This window comes from Bombina bombina, unplaced genomic scaffold, assembly GCF_027579735.1.
Source record: "Bombina bombina isolate aBomBom1 unplaced genomic scaffold, aBomBom1.pri scaffold_1173, whole genome shotgun sequence".
NCBI lineage: Eukaryota > Metazoa > Chordata > Amphibia > Anura > Bombinatoridae > Bombina > Bombina bombina.
The window spans coordinates 18859-43371 of NW_026511094.1; the positions used below are offsets into that span (position 1 = coordinate 18859).

Genomic DNA, 24513 nt, shown 5'->3' on the forward strand with positions numbered 1-24513 from the left:
ATGCATAATCCCAAATATGAAACTGACTGTCTGAAAATAAGGAAAGTTGAACATTCTGAGTCAAGGCAAATAAATGTTTGAATACATATATTTAGAACTTTATAAATAAAGTGCCCAACCATAGCTTAGAGTGTCACAGAAAATAAGACTTACTTACCCCAGGACACTCATCTACATGTTTGTAGAAAGCCAAACCAGTACTGAAACGAGAATCAGTAGAGGTAATGGTAAATATAAGAGTATATCGTCGATCTGAAAAGGGAGGTAAGAGATGAATCTCTACGACCGATAACAGAGAACCTTATGAAATAGACCCCGTAGAAGGAGATCACTGCATTCAATAGGCAATACTCTCTTCACATCCCTCTGACATTCACTGCACGCTGAGAGGAAAACCGGGCTCCAACTTGCTGCGGAGCGCATATCAACGTAGAATCTAGCACAAACTTACTTCACCACCTCCCTTGGAGGCAAAGTTTGTAAAAACTGATTTGTGGGTGTGGTGAGGGGTGTATTTATAGGCATTTTAAGGTTTGGGAAACTTTGCCCCTCCTGGTAGGAATGTATATCCCATACGTCACTAGCTCATGGACTCTTGTTAATTACATGAAAGAAATCCAGTATAAAATGGTTTAAAAACGTACTTAGAAGCTTTCAGTTTAGCTCTGTTGAAAAGGCAGTTGGAAAGCCCACTGACACCCCCCCCTTCTTTTGCATAGGAAAAGACCCTTTACACAAACAGGAGCAAGCTGGAGAAGGTAGCTGACGGTATTCAAATTAAACTTTGGGGCTTGGTTAGGAGTCTGAAAATCAGAGCAATGTTATTTAAAAATAAGCAAAATTATAAATTTAAAAAAAAAAAAAAACTTTATGGGCTTTATAAATAGATCATCTACAAAACATTTATGCAAAGAAAAATTGAGTGTATAATGGCCCTTTAAGCATCTAAGGCAACTTGTCATTAACTTATAACATTACTGTTCAATCATATATATCCTTTACAAGACACTAAACTTACTACATTTCAAACATGAACATGAAATAGGAGATACTAAGATTATTTTTTTTTAACATTTATTTAAAAAAATTGTGACACAGAGTATGTATGTGTGAGTAAGTGTGCATGTGTGTTGTTAATATGTTTATTTGTGTGTATGTATGAGTGTGTAACTTTTCCGTATTTCGCTTAATGCGAGGTAGCCACGTTGCTAATTTAGTACCTCTTCAAATGTGCACACAAATTGTATTCAATTGGTCAAAAATTGCTAAAGCCATATTTTTGTGCACGGTCAGCATTGCTCATCCCTACACACCTGGGGGAGAAGCCTACATGAAAGGTACATGGTGTAAGACAATTAATCAGATTGTCAGTGATACGCGATGAACTTGAAAGTTTAATCTACTAATATTAATAACTGAGGTTGCAAAAACTCTTCCAATGTAAAAAGGGGTCCCAGGTGAAAACAGTTTAAGCAGCTCTGCTCTAGGCTTTTAATATGCAGTGACAGTTGGTCTTAAAATACCTTACCGGTTAGAAACAGAATAAAACTCTTTCTTAAAGGCACAGCCAACTCCTGCAACTTTTATGCTTTCTACATCATCTGACGAAATCCCAAGATTTGATCCCTTTATGGTCAACAGGATACCTCCATTCAAAGGTGCAGCTTTGGGCTCAAACTAAAGGAAATAAATACAAAGGGTTACTGGCAAATCAGACAGAAAAAGCAGTCAGTGATCTATAGCAAACCCAGTCCTGGATAGTTCTTTACATGACTTCTATAGACTGCTAAATAGCCCACTAAGTGACCTACCTGTCCTCCAAATAAAGCTTATGGACTGGTTTTAGTAATTTTCTTGATACTTTGTAGCAACAAAATTCAAACAGAAAATATATGGGAAAGCAATGACCATGTGATTTTATCAACATTATAAGATTATAAATATGAGATATAAAAATTATAAAGCAATTAAAAACATTTTTCCCCCCATTTATCCAATCAATTGTCAACTTCTAAAGTGGGGCACGGTTGCTTTGTGCAATACAAAAACTAGCACCTAGATCACCTGTCTTCAGGCCTCCCTAACAGGCTAGTTTTTCAGGATTACCTTAGGTGAGAGCAGGTAAAATAACCAGGTTTACTAATCAGCTGATCTCTAGTTCAGATATCCTCAAAATCTGGCCTGTTTGGGAGGTCTGAGAAAAGGTTTGAAAACCAGTGACCTAGATGGCTCCCTGCTGGAGGAAGTTTACAGACTGTGTTCTTATTTCCCACTGGCTCACATACATTGGCTGCTAGGGAATAATCCTACAGTGACAGCACACTGGTTTATAGCACTTGTGGTGCGCCGCTCTAACCTGACAGCCTTCTTTGCATCTGGTCAGTCATTGCCTGGGAAGCATCACATGACTGTCCTCCCATGTGACTCTTGGTAAGAGCAGACAGTGGTGCAAAGAACTGTGGGAACCAGTGCAGAGGATCTACTCTAGGGACACAGTAGGTCATCCCATGTTTTGTATTCTTTTTGTTGATTCCAAGAGCTAACTTATTGGGGAACATGTGTTCTGAAACTGTCACTGCAGAAAATGGCATTGCTGAGCTAAACTTGTGCATTAAAGTAGTTATCTGAGAAGTTGAGAATTTGACTGCTGGTTTTAAAGAGGTTTCTTGGGTTTATGTAAGGGTTTTTAACGATGGTTACCTTTAAAGGGACAGTACACTGTACAATTGTTTTTATATTAATGTATTTTCAATGATTTGTTAGACCAGCTGCAGAGGATAAAATGTACGTGAAATTGCATTTTCAGGTTTATCTGTGTATATGAAGTAGCTGGTTTTGTGCTTTTAAACCACAGCCTATTACAATGGGTTGAGCTTCAGGTAATATATCTCATTATGTTATCACTTTGTGTACACACACTTGCTTCCTTCTTATATTTGTCTGGAAAACTAAAGCTCAATACATAGAAAGAACAATGTAAAATTATAATTTTATTACTTAACTATCCTGCACCCCACTGTGAGTTTAATTTCTTCTGCTGACCGTGTTTACTTAGGCTATTCTATAGCTGAGACTCTCCAGTATCAAAATTTTCAGTATAGGTTGGGAAACCACAAGCTAAATCAGCTATTTCAAATGCCAAAATAGGGGTAAAGGAGCTACTTGTAAACAATTTAATACACTCCAGCAGGTAAAATGGATCATTGGGAACAATTTAATTGGGAGAAAATGTTTGGGTGAACTGTCCCTTTAATGTTATCGTCTACTGCAAGAAAGCCTGCAAAGAATGTTATATCACTGCGTCTACTGCTAGAAAGCCTGCACAGAATGTTATCACTACGTCTAATGCAAAAAAGCCTACACAGAATGTTATCACTGTATCTACTGCAAGAAAGCCTGCACAGAATGTTATCACTACGTCTACTGCAAGAAAGCCTGCACAGAATGTTATCACTACGTCTACTGCAAGAAAGCCTGCACAGAATGTTATCACTACGTCTACTGCAAGAAAGCCTGCACAGAATGTTATCACTACATCTACTGCAAGAAAGCCTGCACAGAATGTTATCACTACGTCTACTGCAAGAAAGCCTGCACAGAATGTTATCACTACGTCTACTGCAAGAAAGCCTGCACAGAATGTTATCACTGTGTCTACTGCAAGAAAGCCTGCACAGAATGTTATCACGACGTCCAGGGCCGCCATCAGGGGGTGACAGGGGTGACTCCTGTCAGGGGCCCAATGAGCCAGGGGGGCCCCATGAGGCAAAAACTAAAAAAAAAAAAAAAAAAAAAAATTTTTTTTTTTTTTTTTTAAATGTTGGCAGCCACCAGTGGGTACTACAGGAGAGTGCTAATTGAGCATGGGAAATGTTATTACAAGGAGTAAAGTATTAGCATTTGAGAGGATTTCTTAGTGTGCACTAAACCACTATGCTCAGTGTGAGACAGACTTGGCACTTTGTACAGTGTGTGCCTGAGTCAGATGGCAGATCACTTTCATTTGAAGAGGAGGTAGGACTTACTTCGCAAATATTTTTTATTTCTTTGTGCAATTTTGGATTGTAACTTCAGTGTGGTAGTAGTTGTATGGTGGGGCTAGGGGTCCATAAAAACACATTTTTTTAGCAGCAGTGTATTTATGATTATTTGACAATGCTGTAGAAATTCTATATTTAAAACCATGCAGAAATGTTTCCTCCTCAATACACAAATGGTAGATGCCCTTTTGGCAGATATGCATTTTATATATATATATATATATATATATATATATATATATATATATATATATATATATATATATATATATATTACATTCCACTTTACTGCCCCTTTATACAAGGACTTTCCAGATGCAAGGAGGCATTTTATCTAAGATTTTTACATCTGCATAAAATTTTATACTCTCAGACTAAGATTGCTAAGTGTTTGAAATGAGACAGGTTAACTTAAAACTGTTCAGTTTACACTACAGCTTAGTTTTGAAATACATACCAACAAGCCTAAATCCTGCATTTAACCAGATCTAATGGTATGAGTACCACAGCTTATGGTCCCACCAAGACCATATAGAGTACAGCATTTTCAAAATCCATAAGTACAGCTGACAGATGGGAAAATTTGTACACTATATTTGAAGTGGTGCTCTTGGTTGGGGAAAATGGGAAAAAAAAAACCAAACAAACATATGTCAACCTTTTAAAGGTACTTTTCTTCATCTAGCCATCTACCCAGCTCATTAATGTACAATTTTGAATTCACAGAATTATTTTTGTTTGCACATTTACAAATATGATTCTTTAAAAAGTGATCTCTTAATTTCTGCATTTTTTTTTATCATGCATGTCACACACTGTTGATTTAGGGGATGCAAGGTGCATAAATGTTTCCTCCTGTGAGTTTATGTGGGTGTATGTGTTTATGTCTTTGTGCTTTGGTTTGTGTCTCTATGTGTATGTATTTTTTATCTGTGGGTCTCTCTGTGAGGGTGGGTGTGTATGTCTTTGAGCTTTTTCTATGGGTGTTTCTGTGAGGGTGTGTGTGTGTATGTATGTATGTCTGTGTTTTCTGTGGGTGTCTCTGTAAGGGTGTGTGTATGTCTTTGTGTGTTTTCTGTGGATGTCTCAGTGAGGGTGTGTGTATGTCTTCGTGTGTTTTCTGTGGATGTCTCAGTGAGGGTGTGTGTATGTATGTCTTTCTGTGTTTTTCATGTGGTTGTCTCTGTGTGTGTGTGTGTATGTCTTTGTGTGTTTTCTGTGGGTGTCTCTGTGTGTGTATGTGTGTATATGTCTTTGTGTGTTTTCTGAGGCTGTCTCTGTCGGTGTTTCCTTGGGTGTATGTGCAAGTTTGAGTTTGTGTGTGTGTGTCCATTGTCTGTTCCTTTTTAGGACATTTTGACCTTACTACTAATTATTCACATCTTTCTATAGACTTTGAGACTAACAAGACCTTTCCGGAAGTAACCACTCCACCATTTAACCTTTAAATTATTGTTTAGGCAGTTCAGGGCCCTTCCTTTCAGCCACTGCATGCTGTTGTCATAATTTAGTTGTCATCTTCCTTTACAAAAAGATAATCAGAACTCCATATTTTGTTTTCTAAATCTCCTTTTTTTACAAAACTGTAGTTTACCTCATTACTTGTCAGGTCAATGTAAACAAGTGCTAAGTTTCTGTTTGGGTTTCTGTGTCTGAGTGTGTTTCTTTGCGTATCTGCTAGAGTGTCTATATGTGAATCCTTATGTGTGAGTGTGTTTGTGTGTTTCAGTGTATCAGTGTGTCTGTGTGTGTGTGTGTGTGTGTATGTATGTTACTACCTTTACAACATTTCCAAGTTTAAATAGACAATTAAGAATAAAGTGCATATAAGTTTTAGTCAATTGGTCAAAAATTGCACATGTCAAAGGAGGGGGGGGGGGGGGGGGGCTGATCAATGGTTGAGTCAGGGGCCCCAACATTTCTAGTGGCGGCCCTGACGACGTCTACTGCAAGAAAGCCTTCACAGAATGTTATCACTGCGTCTACGGCAAGAAAGCCTGCACAGAATGTTATTACTATGTCTACTGCAAGAAAGCCTGCACAGAATGTTATCACTGGGTCTACTGCAAGAAAGCCTGCACAGAATGTTATCACTGCGTCTACTGCAAGAAAGCCTGCACAGAATGTTATCACTGCGTCTACTGCAAGAAAGCCTGCACAGAATGTTATCACTGTGTCTACTGCAAGAAAGCCTGCACAGAATGTTATCACTGTGTCTACTGCAAGAAAGCCTGCACAGAATGTTATCACTGCGTCTACTGCAAGAAAGCCTGCACAGAATGTTATCACTGCGTCTACTGCAAGAAAGCCTGCACAGAATGTTATCACTATGTCTACTGCAAGAAAACCTGCACAGAATGTTATCACTACGTCTATGCAAGAAAGCCTGCACAGAATGTTATCACTACGTCTACTGCAAGAAAGCCTGCACAGAATGTTATCACTACGTCTACTGCAAGAAAACCTTCACAGAATGTTATCACGACGTCTACTGCAAGAAAGCCTGCACAGAATGTTATCACTGTGTCTACTGCAAGAAAGCCTGCACAGAATGTTATCACTGCGTCTACTGCAAGAAAGCCAATGTTATCACTGCGTCTACTGCAAGAAAGCCTGCACAGAATGTTATCACTGTGTCTACTGCAAGAAAGCCTGCACAGAATGTTATCACTGTGTCTACTGCAAGAAAACCTGCACAGAATGTTATCACTACGTCTACTGCAAGAAAGCCTGCACAGAATGTTATCACTACGTCTACTGCAAGAAAGCCTGCACAGAATGTTATCACTACGTCTACTGCAAGAAAGCCTGCACAGAATGTTATCACGTCTACTGCAAGAAAGCCTGCACAGAATGTTATCACTGAGTCTACTGCAAAAAAGCCTGCACAGAATGTTATCACTGCGTCTACTGCAAGAAAGCCTGCACAGAATGTTATCACTACGTCTACTGCAAGAAAGCCTGCACAGAATGTTATCACTGTGTCTACTGCAAGAAAGCCTGCACAGAATGTTATCACTACGTCTACTGCAAGAAAGCCTGCACAGAATGTTATCACTGTGTCTACTGCAAGAAAGCCTGCACAGAATGTTATCACTACGTCTACTGCAAGAAAGCCTGCACAGAATGTTATCACTACGTCTACTGCAAGAAAGCCTGCACAGAATGTTATCACTGTGTCTACTGCAAGAAAGCCTGCACAGAATGTTATCACTACGTCTACTGCAAGAAAGCCTGCACAGAATGTTATCACTACGTCTACTGCAAGAAAGCCTGCACAGAATGTTATCACTATTTCTGAGGAAAGCGATTGCACTGAAAAAATAACTACCCGTTAAGATTTCACTGAAAGGGGTAAGAGAGTGAGAGATTCAATTGAAAAGTATCACTACAAGATGAGATGATGCACACAATTTTGTTTAGTTTTTTTCCTTGGTCTTATTTTTTTAGACAATTTCCTTTAATCAAATAAATTGGTTTGTGTTGTTTCAGATTAGTCAAAGTAAAAACATGGATTTACTAAACTAACACATTTCCTGGGAGAGTAGAAAAAAATAAATTTTGAGGCCTAGCAATGCTGTAGATCTATTATTTATACACGAGACAGCATCAGCTGTAGCATTACAAAAAGAAAAATAGCAATCGGCAAGTTTCTAAATCCAGAACTGGCTATACCGAGCTGGAAAATCCAATATAAATCTGATATCATCGTCCTCCAAGGACAAAGTACAAATCTTTAATAAGGTCTAAAGCAGTATTATTCCCATCCACAGCTTCAGTGACCTGCAAGACAACTTGCAAGCATTAATCAGATAAATACCACACATAGTTGGAAAATTACTGTGCGGGCAAAAGTGCACCACGCTGTGAAGAGATAAGAAAACATGTCAGAGCATCACTAGCAGAAACAGGGAAGGATTGGGGGCAGGATATTTATATGTAGCAGAGCACAGTTTCTTTGTGGTACATAGTCAAAACAGCGCTGCAGGCCTTTACGCTTTTTGTTTTAGCTATGAGCAAACTGCTGTATTGATTTGCTACAGAATGAGAAGAAAAATTTGCCTCCAGAAAAATGAAAAGTAAACAAACAAGACTTTGTATGCACATATAGTATTTACTACTGTACAATGGTTTGCAAAAATATGCTACAGCAAAAGGATTGCTATTATTATTACAGGTACAAATTCCCAAATCTGAAATTCCATAAGCCAAACTTTTTAATTAAAGGGATAGTCTAGTCAAAATTAAAGGGACAGTCTAGTCCAAAATAAACTTTCATGATTCAGATAGGGCATGTAATTTTAAACAATTTTCCAATTTACTTTTATCACCAATTTTGCTTTGTTCTCTTGGTATTCTTAGTTGAAAGCTTAACCTAGGAGGTTCATATGCTAATTTCTTAGACCTTGAAGGCCGCCTCTTAAGAATGCATTTTAACAGATTTTTCACCACTAGAGGGTGTTAGTTCATGAATTTCATATAGATAACACTGTGCTCGTGCACGTGAAGTTACCTGGGAGCTATCACTGATTGGCTAAACTGCAAGTCTGTCAAAAGAACTGAAATAAGGGGCAGTTTGCAGAGGCTCAGATACAAGATAATCACAGAGGTAAAAAATATATAAATATAACTGTGTTGGTTATGCAAAACTGGGGAATGGGTAAAAAAGGGATTATCTATCTTTTAAAACAATAACAATTCTGGTGTAGACTGTCCCTTTAAACTTTCATGATTCAGATAGAGCATGCAATTTTAAGCAACTTTCTAATTTACTCCTATTATCAATTTTTCTTCGTTCTCTTGCTATCTTTGTTTGAAAAAGAAGGCATCTAAGCTAAGGAGCCAGACAATTTTTGGTTCAGAACCCTGGACAGCACTTGTTTATTGGTGGGTGAATTTATCCACCAATCAGCAAGAACAATCCAGGTTGTTCACCCAGTGGCAGAACTTTTTTCACTTTCTGCAATGAGATTTTTTTTTAGTGAAAATGTTTCTGCAGGTTATTTTTAAATATAATTCAATTTTAAATTAGGCATTTACACTAAAGCACCAGTTCAATTGTAGTGTGTTGGTTAACTGGAGAATAAAGCAATTTTAAAAGTTTTATAATATATTACAGCAGTTGAATATTGGATTGCAAATTAGCTGTAGACAAACAAATCAATTGTAAAATGTCTCTTGAAAAAATGTGTTTCCTTTTCTCTTAGTCTAACATAGAAATGCAGTAATAAAAAAAGATGCATTGCTCATAAGAATGTCTTACATTCAGAAAAAAACAGCTTTGCAGACTGGGAAAGGATAGGGGCAGGTTTGAAAAAAATCTGAGAACCAGTCAACATCTACTGATATACAGCTCTACTGCATATTTGACTGCTCACTTGAAACAGCACTTTGCTGTGGATGCTCTGAGTTAAGGAAAACTTACACAGTGCAGCCAGAGCAAAGCTCTGTTTGAAGAGAACAGCCTAATGTGGAGCAGCGCTGCAACGTTAAAGCAGTAACAGTTCCTGCATGTGTCCTGTTCTTTCTGCAGACATGCTGCATTTTCTGCGATTACATCTCTGATCACTGCATGTTCTGCCTTGGGGTTCACCAAAAATGGGCCGGCATCTAAACTTACATTCTTGCTTTTGAAATAAAGATACCAAGAGAATGAAGAAAATGTGATAATAGGAGTAAATTAGAAAGTTGCTTAAAATTGCATGCATCTGAATCACAAAATATTTTTATTTTTTTTTAGCAAAAGTAACCTTTTTTGCCCCGTTTGTAAGTCACAATCTTCTCTGACAGTGTCTTTGATTTTTGTGTTCTAAAATGCAAATAGCCTTTCTTAGGGTACTATGAATACAAAAGTATAACACATTATAAAAAACTATTGCAATCTTACATGTATAAGCTGTATAATTACGTGTAAATATTGCATAAATTACTTTAAAGGGTTTTCTACCTGTATTATGTTTATTTGTAACACACTAATTTCTGCTGTGCTATACAAGGGGAACAATAAATAAAGACAAGGCAGGGAAGCCAGACTGGGAAAGAAGGGTAATACGATGCTGATATTGTTTGTGGTCAGATAATTACACTGGGATAATGAGCCAAAAAAATTAAAAATGTACTTTAAAAAAATTAAATAGAAAGAAAATACAGTACAATTAAAACTAATAATGATGAAGGTTACTTTGAACACTTTCATAACTGAGGATTATTAATGTTTTAAAGACAAATGTATTGTATTTTATATAAAATTGTATTTATTTGCTTAAGTATAGTCATTTGTGGGGAGGATTCAAAAGATAAGAGCACTTAGCTCAAAAATCTTATGTCTTAATAGGATATACAAGTACAATAAAAATGCCCTGATGTGCTGACATTTTAGTAATGCACTACTACTGTGTTCCTATGTGGGGCAGATTAAAGGGACATTATAAACTCATTTTTTCTTTGCATAAATGTTTTGTAGATGATCTCTTTATATAGCCCATAAAGTTGTTTTTTTAAATAAATGTATAGTTTTGCTTATTTTTAAATAACATTGCTCTGATTTTCAGACTCCTAACCAAGCCCCAAAGTTTTATGTGAATACTGTCAGCTACCTTCTCCAGCTTGCTGCTGTTTGTATAAAGGGTCTTTTCATATGCAAAAGAAGGGGGAGGGGGAGTGTCTTATTTGCCACTTGCAGTGGGCTTTCCAGCTGCCTTTTCAACAGAGCTAAACTGACAGCTTCTACGTAAGTTTTTAAACAGTTTTATACTGGATTTTTATATCAGTATCTGTGCATCTTATTCTTTATAGTAGTGTCTATTACATGCAGTTCTATGAAAATGAGTGTATACTGTCCCTTTAAGCCTTATCTGGATGCACAAGGGATAGTGAACCTGTTGGCTTGGATCCCAAATTACAGGCAGCATTTCATGAGCACATTTATCAATGGATGATATTAAACTAGTGCAACTCCACCCACTGCTCTTGGACAACCAATCATACGAGACAGGTTTGTCAATCACCCGAGTCAAATCAATCTGGGGTCATTTTATTCCCCCACCTCTGAGGTGGCGGAGAGGGTTTAGGAAGCAGCAGTTTAAGCCGCTACGTATAAATACCAGTTGCAGGCTCGCATGAGGGGCATTCACCATCTGATAGATCTAGCCAAATGTGTAACTCCTGCAAAGGGGTTAAAAACATTACTGAAGGCAACTCCTGAGCACATATGTCACTCTTTATTAGCTTACCAGCTATGAACAGCTAAGGGACTACTAGAAGTAAAACTGTATGATTTAGCCCTTAGAATTGTTATGAACACTCATTACAGTAATACATATCTAACTCATCAGAGCATTTTAATTTTTAAGTTTCCCTTTAAGGTGTGCAGCCTTTCTCTGTGCATGTTGATTGACTTTGGCCTGTTCACATTAAAATAACATTTGGTGATGCTGAAACATTGCAAAAGAACTAGAATAGTTTTCAGAGGTAATAAATTTGTTTCATTATTCAGACGTTTATGCTGATGCAGTTTCTTTATATACTGTAACTTTGTTACCAATAGGTTTAAAGGGACATATAACCCAAAATGTTTCTTTCATGATTCAGATAGAGCATACAGTTTTAAACTACTTTCCAATTTATTTCTATTATCAATTGTGCATCATTTTCTAGGAAGGAGCAGCAATGTACTACTGGGAGGTAGCTGAACACAGTGGTAAGCCAATCACAAGAGGCCTATATTTGCAGCCATCAATCAGCAGCAAGCTCCTACCTCCTGAGCCTACCTAGGTATGCTTTTCAATAAAGGACACCAAGAGAACTAAGCAAATTAGATAACAGAAGTTAATTGGAAAGTTGATTAAAATAGTATGTTCTATCTGAATCTTAAAGGAAAATGTTTTGGTTTCATGTCCCTTTAAATCTAGAACATTACTTTCTGTATCTGATATGTTGTAGAGATGATTTATTTTCATAAAATCTAATTTTTTACTCACTATGGTGAAGTGTAGAGAGAAATAAAAGGCAATGTGTATATTAGGAAATACACTATTTAGCCACTGAAACTGCACAAATCACAACATTAAAGGAACATGCTTTCAATATTACAAAATTATTTTCATAATATTTTTTTTCTAAAGACAAAACATCCTAATGGTTTTAAACAAAACTAATGAAACAAGTCATTTTTTACAGTGCTTAATGTGACAGAACTTACATCTGTGATTTCTGGAGCGGGACATTCAGATGTCACTGGATCGTTACACATTTTCCGGTAGGCACACTTGTCGCCGCACCAGACACAGTCGTATGTAGAGTCAGCAGCCAGGCATAAGCTGCAGTCGCTTCGTCCATAAAAGCAGTTGTACAGATTTACTGCAAAGAGATAAATATTATTTTGCAGTTGCAGAAATTAATCGTATCATTGATAACTTTTGAGACAGGAGCTTTACAAAAAGGATAAAGTGATATATATTGATGACATAAATGCAAACAGCAGACTAGAACATATCACAAGAAAGTTTGTGTGAAAAAGGAAGACATCTTACCTCAAAATGTATCCAGTCACATCACATTGTAGAGGGACTTTAAAGGGACATGAAACCCAACATTTTGCATGTAGGATTCAGATAGAGCATACAGTTTTAAATAACTTTCCAATTCACTTCTATTATCTAATTTGCTTCATTCTCTTTGTATCCTTTGTTGAAGGAACATCAATGCACATGATGAGCCAATAACATATATTTGCACCCACCAATCAGCAGCTCCTGATCCTCACCTCACCCCTCTGAGGAAGCGTATGTGAAACGCGACCGCGTCAGGGGATTTTTTGTATTTTAACTGCCCTTCAGTTGTTGTTGAACAATATTAGACATTAATGTTGAACTAGTTCAAAATCGATCAAGTTAATATATTTTTAGCTAGAGTTTGGTACATGTTTGTTTATCTCTTAGTATCACTAGGAGTGGTAACACCCTCAGTATAGCCACTGTGTATAGTAATAGTGATATAATCAAGCTGATAATATACACTGAGCGATAGATTGGAATTACTTAAAGACACAGTATCTGTTGTTGCAGAAGCATTGTATCAGCCTCCTCTCTCTAGTATTATGATCTAACTCGATACTAGTCTCAACATATAGCTACTATTCACTTTATATATTTACACTGGAGGTGTGTTTTTATGTGTGTGAGCAACAAGCAGCTCTCAAACCTTTTTTTGCTGCTCTTTTTTTATTTAAAAGGACAGTATACACTCATTTTCATATAACTGCATGTAATAGACACTACTATAAAGAACAAGATGCACAGATACTGACATAAAAATCCAGTATAAAACTGTTTAAAAAGTTACTTAGAAGCTGACAGTTTGGCTCTGTTGAAAAGGTAGCTTGAAAGCCCACTACAAGTGGGAAATAAGACCCTCCCCCCTCCCCCTTCTTTTGCATGTGAAAAGACCCTTTACACAAACAGGAGCAAGCTGGAGAAGGTAGCTGACGGTATTCAAATAAAACTTTGGGGCTTGGTTAGGAGTCTGAAAATCAGAGCAATGTTATTTAAAAATAAGCAAAACTATACATTTATTTAAAAAAAAAAAACTTTATGGGCTATATAAATAGATCTACAAAACATTTATGCAAAGAAAAAATGAGTGTATAATGTCCCTTTAAGCTTAATTAAAAGTTACATTTTAAAACATCCTTATTCAAGTATTTACAGATAGTACACAATAAGCAACACTTTTTTGAGCATACCCATCTCTTTATGGACTTTGCTCTTATCTTATTGAGCTCCTGATCCTACCTAGGTATACTTTTCAACAAAGGATACCTATAGAATAAAAATTAAAATTTCATGCTCTCAGAATTAAACAAAAAATGTGGGATTCATGTGCCTTTAAGCATCCAATGAATACTTTTCCCAGAACTAGCAAGGGAGTGTGTATCTGGCAGGCAAAGGTACATACACTTTCTTTTCCTTTTCAATTCAAGGAAGTTTACTTCCAAATCGTGCAAAATGACAATAAAACCCCACAAAATCCCACATCATCAAAACAAAGTGCGACTCAGCACAAATGATCCTGATCAGAGATGAATTGCATAGTGAGCTGACCTTAGAGGAACTAAAGAAGGTTTTTTCTTTATTTAAAACATACATATCTCACTGCTAAAGCTCTAACATGTCTGCACAGTGGGGGTGTCTGTACCCAGCATGCACTGCACAATAACTATAGAAGTCGACTGAGGACAAACTGCATACAGTAAATAAGACCCCTATAGACGATTGCCAGGATTGCCACACTGTCAATGTTGGGAGGTAGGCATATGTGTGAACTTAATTATCTGCAATTATTTCTGTCTCTTAAATAAATTAAATTATATCCAAGGTAATACAAGAGGAACTATAAGTCACCAGATGCGCTAAGTAATGAGGATTATAGGCATTAGGTAGCCTGAAGAACAGAAGACAAGAAAGAGGAAAACGATGATAATCAAAAGGAGAGACCGATTGACACAAATAGATTCTTAGTTCTATCGGTAAGTGCTCCCCATGCCATTTAAAGTTCTACCTTGTAGTTTAAACTAGCAGCATAAGAGACACAGTACATTATACTTACTTGTGATTTATTTTAAGGGGCGTCTGATAAGAAATTTCCAGATAACTAAACCCCATGCTTTGATATCTAGTAAGTTCCCCAAGAAGTGCTTCACTTAAAGTTGGCACTATTAGCCCTTCTGCTTTAACCACCAGAGTAGAAGGACTGTACCAGACACAATGTCCTCTGGAATTATTTTCTTTGAAGATGAAACAAACAGAACAGAGGAGGAAAAAGTATCGTCATCCAGTGTCTAGAATGTTTGCTAGCCCAGATGAAATTAAAACAGATAAAAGTCTTCCTAGTCAAAATAACGGACACAAAGGTCTGACATTAAATATTTTAGGACATGGTGATAATCATTTTTTGAAAAAACTTGATAATTATGCAGCTTGCCACAAAACAGTTTGTGTTAAACGAACAGGACAAATGCATTTGCAGCCATCATATGCTCAAAATGAAATTTCACTTTTTAAAGACTCTGCCTTTTAAACTAGAGATCTAGAAACAGATTAAAAAAAATCTCTAAGAGAGCCTGTTTGCAAACACAACGGTACCTATTATATGCAAATGATCCAAATGGTTTTAATACAGAAGAAAAATAGAGTGTTTTTAAAGGGACAGTAATGTCAAAATTAAACATTCATGGCTGAGCTAGAGAATGGAATTTAAAAAAAAGACCAATTTACTTCTATAGAATTTGTTTCATAAGCCATGAAAGATTCATTTTGACTTTACTTTCCTTAATTTAAATTGACATTAAGTAAATTTTGTCTAAAAGCTTTTATTTATTCTACACATATACCTACCATTGAGTTTGCTGTCTATCTTCTTGTCATTCACCTTAATGTAGATATTTAGAGGAGTAGTTTCTTTATCGTGTATGGAAAACTGAAAAAAGAAGGCAAAAATAATTGTTTTCTCTAAAACTCAAACCAAACTGCTGATTAGTTTATAATAAAATAAAATACCTATTATCAAAACAATGTGTCTTTTTTTTTTATATAAAAAATAAAATCAGTAGGGCGAATTCTGATTTGTCAGTTTATATACTTGCTTAGCAAAATATATTAGTATAAGTACAATTTTTTTAAAAACATAAATTAAAACCTGATAATTTAATTTCCTTCTGTATGAGGAGTCTCTAAGGCATCATTCCTTACTGTTGGTAATACTGAACCTGGCCCCTAGGAGGCAAAGGCACCCCAGCCAAAGGCTCAAATACTCCCCCTACTTCCCACATATCCCAGTCATTCTGCCAAGGGAACAAGGAACAGTAGGAGAAATATCAGGGTATAAATGGTGCCGGAAGAGAAAAACTAATTTTGGTCCGTTCATCCGAGTATACGGGCGGGGGCCGTGGACTCTCCTCATACAGAAGGAAATGAAATTATCAGGTAAGCATAATTTATGTCCACGGCATCATTCCTTACTGTTAGGAAAACTATACCCAAGCTCTAGAGGACACTGAATGATAATGGGAGGGGTAAAGAAAATGCAGACCCTAATCTGAGGGCACCACAGCCTGCAAAACCTTTCTCCCAAAAGCTGCTTCAGCCGAAGCAAAAATGTCAAATTAGTAGAATTTTGAAAAAGTATGTAAGGAGGACTAGGTAGCTGCCTTACAGATCTGATCCATAGAGGCCTCGTTCTTAAAGGCCCAAGAGGAAGCCACAGCTCTAGTGGAATGAGCCGTAATCCTCTGAGGAGGTCTAAGTCCAGCTGCACTTTTAAGATAAGCGTATAACAATCCTCAACCAAAAAGATAAGGAAGTCGAAGAGGCCTTCAGACCCTTACGCTTCCCAGAGTAGATAACAAACAAGGACAAAGTTTGTCTAAAATCCTTATTAGCTTGAAGATAAAACTTCAAAGTTCGAACAACATCCAGATTATGAAGTAAACGTCCCTTCAAAGAAGAAGGATTAGGACACAAGGAAGGAACCACAATCTCCTGATTGATGTTACGATCAAACACCACCATAGGAAGAAAACCCAAGCGGGTACATAGGACAGCCTTATCAGTGTGAAACACCAGATAAGGAGGCTCACATTGCAAGGCCGCCATTTCAGAAACTCTGCATGCAGACGCAATAGCCAATAGAAAAAGAACCTTCCAGGACAACAATTTAATGTCAGCCTGTTGCAAAAACTTAAGAACAAGATTCAAACTCCAAGGAGGAGCGTTAGATTTAAACACAGGTCTGATCCTGATCACAGCCTTAATGAAGAAGGATTGCATGTCAGAGAACTCTGCGAGACTCTTGTGCAGCAAAACAGAAAGGGCCGAAATCTGTCCCCTCAGCGAACTGGCAGAAAGGCCCTTCACCAGACCCTCCTGGAGAAAGGAAAGAATCCTGGCCGCCTTGACCTTATGCCAGGCGAAACCACGCTCTTCACACCAGTACAAGTAAGCTCTACACACCTTATGGTAGATGCGACGGGTAACAGGCTTACGAGCCTGAATGAGAGTGTCAATAACCCTCTCAGAGAAACCTCTCTTGGCTAAGACTAAGCGTTCAATCTCCACGCAGTCAGCCTCAGAGAATTTAGATTTTGATGAACAAAGGGACCTTGGTCCAGCAGATCCCTGTGACAAGGTAACCTCTATGGAGGAGATGAGGACATCACCACCAGGTCCGCAAACCACATACTTTGCGTCCACGATGGAGCAATCAGTACCACTGATGCTTGCTCCTGCTTGATGCGGGCCACTACACGAGGGAGAAGTGGTAATGGTGGAAAAATGTAAATTAGGTTGAACCTCCAAGGCACTGCTAATGCATCTGTTAGCTCCGTATAAGGATCACTGGATCGTGACCCATATCTGGGTAGCTTGGAACTGAGCCAAGACGCCATGAGATCTATCTCCGGCGTCCCCCATCTGTCGCAAATCTCTGCAAACAACTTGGGATGGAGAGACCATTTCCCTGGATGAAAGGATTGTCTGCGGAGGAAATCCGCTTCCCAGTTGTCCACACCCGGAATGTAGATCGCTGACAGCGAGCAGTTGTGGGCCTCTGCCTATTCCAGAATCCAAGATACTTCCCTCATTGCTAGGGAGCTTCTCATTCCCCCCTGATGGTTGATGTAAGCCACCGAGGTTATGTTGTCTGATTGGAATCTGATAAACTGGGATGAACCCAAGAGGCCAAGCCTTCAGAGCATTGAAGATCGCTTGAAGTTCCAAAATGTTAATCGGGAGGCGAGATTGCTCTCGATTCCACAGGCCCTGTGCCTTCCTGGCACCCCAAACAGCTCCCCATCCTGATAGACTTGCGTCCATAGTCACAATCTCCCGGGATGGTCTCAAGATGATCTGTACAGAGCCACCAAGAGATCGATTCTCTTGACCGGTTGTCCAAAGAAATCTGTTGAGACAGATTTGAATGATCGCCGTTCCACTGTCTCAGCATGCACAGAGGTCTGAGATGGAATCTGGCAAGGAATGATGTCCATGTTGAACACCATGAGACCAATCACCTCCATACACCGAGCCACAGAGGGCCTTAAGGAGGTCTGGAGGGCAAGACAAGCGGAAGTTAGTTTGTAACGTCTCTGGTCTGTAAGGAATATCCTCATGGATATGGAGTCTATTATAGTACCCAGGAATTCCACCCTGGTACTGGGAACAAGAGAACTGTTCTCTAAGTTTATCTTCCATCCATAAGATCGAAGAAGAAATAGAAGAGCTTTCGAATGGTCGTCTGCCAGACGACAAGATGGTGCTTGCACTAGAATATAGTCCAAGTATGGAGCTACTGTTATACCTCTGGTTCTGGCCACTGCAAGCAGAGCCCCTAGAACCTTCGTAAAAACTCTTGGAGCAGTAGCTAGACCAAACAGAAGTGCAATAAACTGGAAGTGCTGGTCCAGGCGGCCGTCCCTTAATGCCGACTTTGTCTCGGCAGGCTTCTTGTTTTGCTTGGACTTATTCCAGGGCTGAACCGGCTTCAAAGTCCCCTTGGATTGCTCTGGCTTTGCAGAGGGCTGCTGACGTTGGGATTTATCCGAACAAAAGGAACGAAAATTAGGACCTTGTCCTTTAGGTTTGTTCTTCTTATCCTGCAGTAATAAGGCACCCTTGCCTCCCGTAACCGTGGAGATAATCGGTTCCAGACCTGGAGCAAATAGAATCTTTCCCTTAAATGGGAGGGAAAGAAGTCTTGACTTAGAAGTCATGTCCGCAGACCAGGACCTCAGCCAGAGTGCTGAACAGAAAAACCTGAAGCCTTAGCATTCAGGGGAATAATCTGCATATTTGCATCACAAATAAAAGAATTAGACACCCTTAAAGCCTTAATTCTTTCCTGAATTACGTCGAGGGGACCCTCCACCTCGATCAACTCAGATAAGGAGTTGCACCAGTAGGTAGCCACTCCAGCAACCGCAGCAACAGCCGCTGCCGGTTGAAATAAATATCCCATATGTTGAAACATCTTTCTTAACAGAGTTTCTACATACTTCCATGGGCTCTTTAAACGATTAACTATCTTTAAGCAGGATAGTAGTATGCTTAGCAAGCGTGGAGATAACGCCATCCGCCTTGGGGATGGAACCCCACAACTCCAATTGAGAGTCCGGAACTGGGAATAATTTTTTAAAGGAAGAAGGGGAAAATGAAGAACTAATTCTTTCCCATTCATTCTTAATAATGTTTGCCATCTGTACAGGAACCGGGAAAGTCTGTGGTACAACCCTGTCCTCGTAGACCCTATCTAATTTAGGAATCAAAGGTTCCTTAGGAAATTTAGGCTCTTGGACCTCTAAAGTAGCCAAAATTTATTTTAGCAGAAAGCGTAATATTCAATCCTAAATCTAAAGTCTGGTTCCTCCGCAGCTGGAGGCTTAGAGGCAGCAGATTCCGACCCAGAAAGAGCATCCTCTGAAGTATCAGAGGCGTCTTCATCAGCGGATAATCTTGTATTAGATAAATCCAATAAGCTAGTAGATGACCCCTGGGAAGGATAGCAATATATGACCTTTCGCTTGCGCTTAGCAGGGCGAGGTAAAGCACTAAAGGCAGCAGACACTGCCGTTTGTAACTGCTCAGTAAAGCCTGGTGGTAAAAGGGCCACTTCCAGATGGAGGATTAGGAGTGCTACGGGAAGCTGCATGTGTATTGGTATTAGACTTGTGTAAAGAGGGAGTACCCTCTAACGCATCAAAATCTTCCATAGCTTGCGCTTATAAAGCAGACTATTGAGTAATGAGATAAAAACTTCACCTTTATACCCCCAATGGCTCGTGCACTCACCACCTCCTATGACCCAGGCCAAAACAGAGAAATCACTTCTTCTCCGATAAACCGCACGGTCAGGAAAGAGGAAACAGTGTGACCACACCCGGTCACATGGTGCATAATGCAGGACCGCCCCTGCTATAGGACAAAAAGCACCAAGCCCTTTCAGCCAGCGCAGCTTACAAAAACAAAAGTGAAAACCTGTATGTTCCAACATCAGCCTGAGCCTCATCTCACACATGTCGCAGCATAATCATAATAAAATAAATTATGTGATTAATCCCCCCTGTTCAATAATCCCCCTCCGGAGATATTAACCCATGATTCCATACAGATAAAAGGAGCCACACTGTGACCCTGTCTTCTTGCGTTGTCATATGTGTATAAAAAATGAAACGATCTTACCGGAATCTATGCCGTGGAACAGAAACACAGCCTCTCAAGTTTGACAGTCTTGTAGCATCGCTCCTGACATGGACTTGAGTAATGGAAGCAGGCAGTGAAACTCATCAACACTGATTGCTTAGGAGCGGTTAATACGAGTCTAAATGGATTTGCAGAAAGACTCTCCCTGCATCTCCAGACTCTATCTTTCGTCAATGCTCTCACTGAGAGACTGACAATACTACTTAAAACTCCAGTCTCATTTCGAAGGGAAGATACCCTTCATAAGAACTACTCCGTATCGTCTGACACTTCTCTGCCAACCACTTCTGACAAAAGGCAAAGAATGAGTGGGATATGAGGGAAGTAGGGGGGGGGGTATTTAAGCCTTTGGCTGGGGTGTCTTTGCCTCCTCCTGGTAGCCAGGTTCAGTATTCTCAACAGTAAGGAATGATGCTGTGGACTCTCATATTAAGAAGGAAATATTATCTAAAGTATTAGGCATGGGCAAAACGTGTCTACTTTCTGTAACGAAAGCCGAATATGGAGGGCATTTGGCTATTTTCATTGCCAGTTTTATTTGTGTAAAAGTGCAACACTATGTAAACCCACCTTTCTGTGTAGCACGTTTACACTAATAACAAATGCCAAATATTGAAAATCTTGTATCAGGATATTTATAAAAACAAACACTGCATCAATAAGCTCTGTATTGAAAGTGCAGTATATATTTTCTAACATCCCCTTTAAAATGTTATTATTAAAATGTATACATAAAAATGTACCGTCAGCTACAGTATATATGCCTGTAGCAACCTATAATGTTGCTACAAGTCTTCAACATAAAATAGGACATTCTTTGATATACACTGATACTTATAAGCCACTTAATGTTCAAAGGGACACTCAAGTCAAAATAAACTTTTTAAGACACTTTCCAATTTACTTACATTATCAAATTTTGCACAATTGTGTTATATACAGGCATACCTCATTTTATTGCGCTTCAGAGATATTGCTCTTTTTACAAATTGAAGGTTTGTGGATACCCTGTGTCAAGCAAGTCTATTGGTGCCATTTTTCAGCATATATACAGATATAAACACATACATACACACAAATACATATAAATACACCAATATAAACACACCACCAGCAAAAAGATTATTACTCACTGAAGGCTCAGATAATGGTTGGCATTTTTTTTAGCAATAAAGTATTTTTAATTAAGGTGTGTACATTTGTTGTTTTTTTTTTAGATATGATGCTATTGCACACTTAATAGACTACAGTATAGTGTAAATATAACTTTTATATGCACTGGGAACAAAAAAATGAGTGTGACTCACTTTATTGCTATATTCACTTTATTGCGGTGGTCTGGAACCGAAGCCGCAACATATTCGAGGTATGCCTGTATACACTTTCTGGGGATCAAGATCCTACTGAGCATGTCTACTAGTCTGTGATTAGCTGATGTCTGTCACATGATACAGGGGGCCGGAAGATGGGAGCAAAAATTAATTTGTCAGAAAAAAAATCTACTGCTTATTTGAAATGCAGAGCAGGTGTTAAAGCATTGTCTTTTTATTATGCACTTGTTAGTTACGCAATTCTACTGCATAGAATAGTCCTATCTATAGAATCTGGGACTTAAATTTATATAATTTGTCACATACTTAGGCGTACAGAATTATTGATTAAAGTGCCAATTTTGAGATGGTTCACCAAGGAGCCATTTGGGGATTATAAAAGACGCACTAGCAGTCAACAGAATTCACTGTGCAATATAAAAAAGCCAGAAAGCAGATACATTTTTTTTAGAGCTGAAATAAAGGAATGTCCATCCTAGAAGAAGATACTTGGCAACTAAGCAAAGTATTTGTATACAATACAATGAAACAGCTCAGGCATTCATTAAAAAACGAGCTTTAAATGCAGATGAAAAGGGGAACTGGAGACAAAAAATTAGAGCGTGTCTCTGACCTAGAACACATTCCAAACATTCATAGATGAATACGAGAATTTTCATTATAAGGACAGAAAAAGACCATGCTCATATCCTAACAAAAAATGCAGCAAAAAATATCTTAAATAGGAAGCATACCTTATACCAACGTATTAAATGGGGGAAATAAAACAAATGATCATGGCGCGACAATGTTTTCAGTTACACCTAAAGCATGGCAAGTAAAAATGTGTCAGCATAACATTTGTCGGGGTTTATTTGTTCACGCACCCTCTTCCAGTTTAAAGTGATAGTAAATCCTAGTGTTTGTGAAACACTAGGATTTACCAGTGCAACAAATACAGGGGACTTTCAGCCATAAAGTTCCTTTATTTGTCTGCAGCGTTCGCCGTGCTGAGCGCCTCAGGCTGCCCACAGCATTACGCTATTAATCACTGATGTGATCTTAGCCAATAGCGTGCTAGCTATCCGGCATAATGCAAGCTGGCCCGCACGGCTAATGGTTAAGAGGTGGAAACATCACCTCAGTGATAAAACAGCGTTCTGCCGTGGGCTGCCTGAGGAGCTCAGTGTGGCGAACGCTTCAGACAAATAAAGGAACTTTCAGCATGAAAGTCCCCTTTATGTGTTGCACTGGTAAATCCCAGTGTTTCAGAAACACTAGGATTTACTATCACTTTAAGAAAGCTGCAAACTTCTCTACAGAGATATGTTATGGAAAAAACAAAAACAACAACAAAACAAAAAAAAGCCTTTACATATGTCAAATATAAAATAAAAAATAAGTTAAAAATATGACTTAATACATAACTTACTTTACTTCCAAACTTTTAAATGTCTCATTCAGTGTGTTATTTATCAAGGGTGTACCTCCCTAGTACATAGATAGGGCATTTGAATTCTATTACTTTGGTGATCACTTGCAAATTATATGGGCTTGTCACCCCTCTTTCAAAAAAAACATAATTTATGTAAGAACTTACCTGATAAATTCATTTCTTTCATATTAGCAAGAGTCCATGAGCTAGTGACGTATGGGATATACATTCCTACCAGGAGGGGCAAAGTTTCCCAAACCTCGAAATGCCTATAAATACACCCCTCACCACACCCACAATTCAGTTTAACGAATAGCCAAGAAGTGGGGTGATAAAAAAGTGCGAAAGCATATAAAATAAGGAATTGGAATAATTGAGCTTTATACAAAATCATAACCATCACAAAAAAAGGGCGGGCCTCATGGACTCTTGCTAATATGAAAGAAATGAATTTATCAGGTAAGTTCTTACATAAATTATGTTTTCTTTCATGTAATTAGCAAGAGTCCATGAGCTAGTGACGTATGGGATAATGATTACCCAAGATGTGGATCTTTCCACACAAGAGTCACTAGAGAGGGAGGGATAAAATAAAGACAGCCAATTCCTGCTGAAAATAATCCACACCCAAAATAAAGTTTAATGAAAAACATAAGCAGAAGATTCAAACTGAAACCGCTGCCTGAAGTACTTTTCTACCAAAAACTGCTTCAGAAGAAGAAAATACATCAAAATGGTAGAATTTAGTAAAAGTATGCAAAGAGGACCAAGTTGCTGCTTTGCAAATCTGATCAACCGAAGCTTCATTCCTAAACGCCCAGGAAGTAGAAACTGACCTAGTAGAATGAGCTGTAATCCTCTGAGGCGGAGTTTTACCCGACTCAACATAGGCAAGATGAATTAAAGATTTCAACCAAGATGCCAAAGAAATGGCAGAAGCTTTCTGGCCTTTTCTAGCACCGGAAAAAATAACAAATAGACTAGAAGTCTTTCGGAAAGACTTAGTAGCTTCAACATAATATTTCAAATCTCTAACAACATCCAAAGAATGCAACGATTTCTCCTTAGAATTCTTAGGATTAGGACATAATGAAGGAACCACAATTTCTCTACTAATGTTGTTGGAATTCACAACTTTAGGTAAAAATTCAAAAGAAGTTCGCAACACCGCCTTATCCTGATGAAAAATCAGAAAAGGAGACTCAAGAAAGAGCAGATAATTCAGAAACTCTTCTGGCAGAAGAGATGGCCAAAAGGAACAAAACTTTCCAAGAAAGTAATTTAATGTCCAATGAATGCATAGGTTCAAACGGAGGAGCTTGAAGAGCTCCCAGAACCAAATTCAAACTCCAAGGAGGAGAAATTGACTTAATGACAGGTTTTATACGAACCAAAGCTTGTACAAAACAATGAATATCAGGAAGAATAGCAATCTTTCTGTGAAAAAGAACAGAAAGAGCAGAGATTTGACCTTTCAA

General features: G+C 38.3%; 1 protein-coding gene across 1 annotated transcript in view; it reads right to left on the minus strand.

The window, feature by feature from the left end:
• Positions 1–1491: 1491 nt before the first annotated feature.
• Positions 1492–24513, minus strand: part of LOC128643598 (plexin-B2) — a gene marked incomplete at its 5' end in the record, with an annotated part of 65900 nt that continues 42878 nt past the window's right edge. Inside the window, 3 exons of the mRNA XM_053696442.1 lie at positions 1492–1677; positions 12241–12398; positions 15434–15515. Coding sequence (XP_053552417.1) covers positions 1525–1677; positions 12241–12398; positions 15434–15515 — 393 coding nt within the window. The remainder of the gene's footprint in view (positions 1678–12240; positions 12399–15433; positions 15516–24513) is intronic.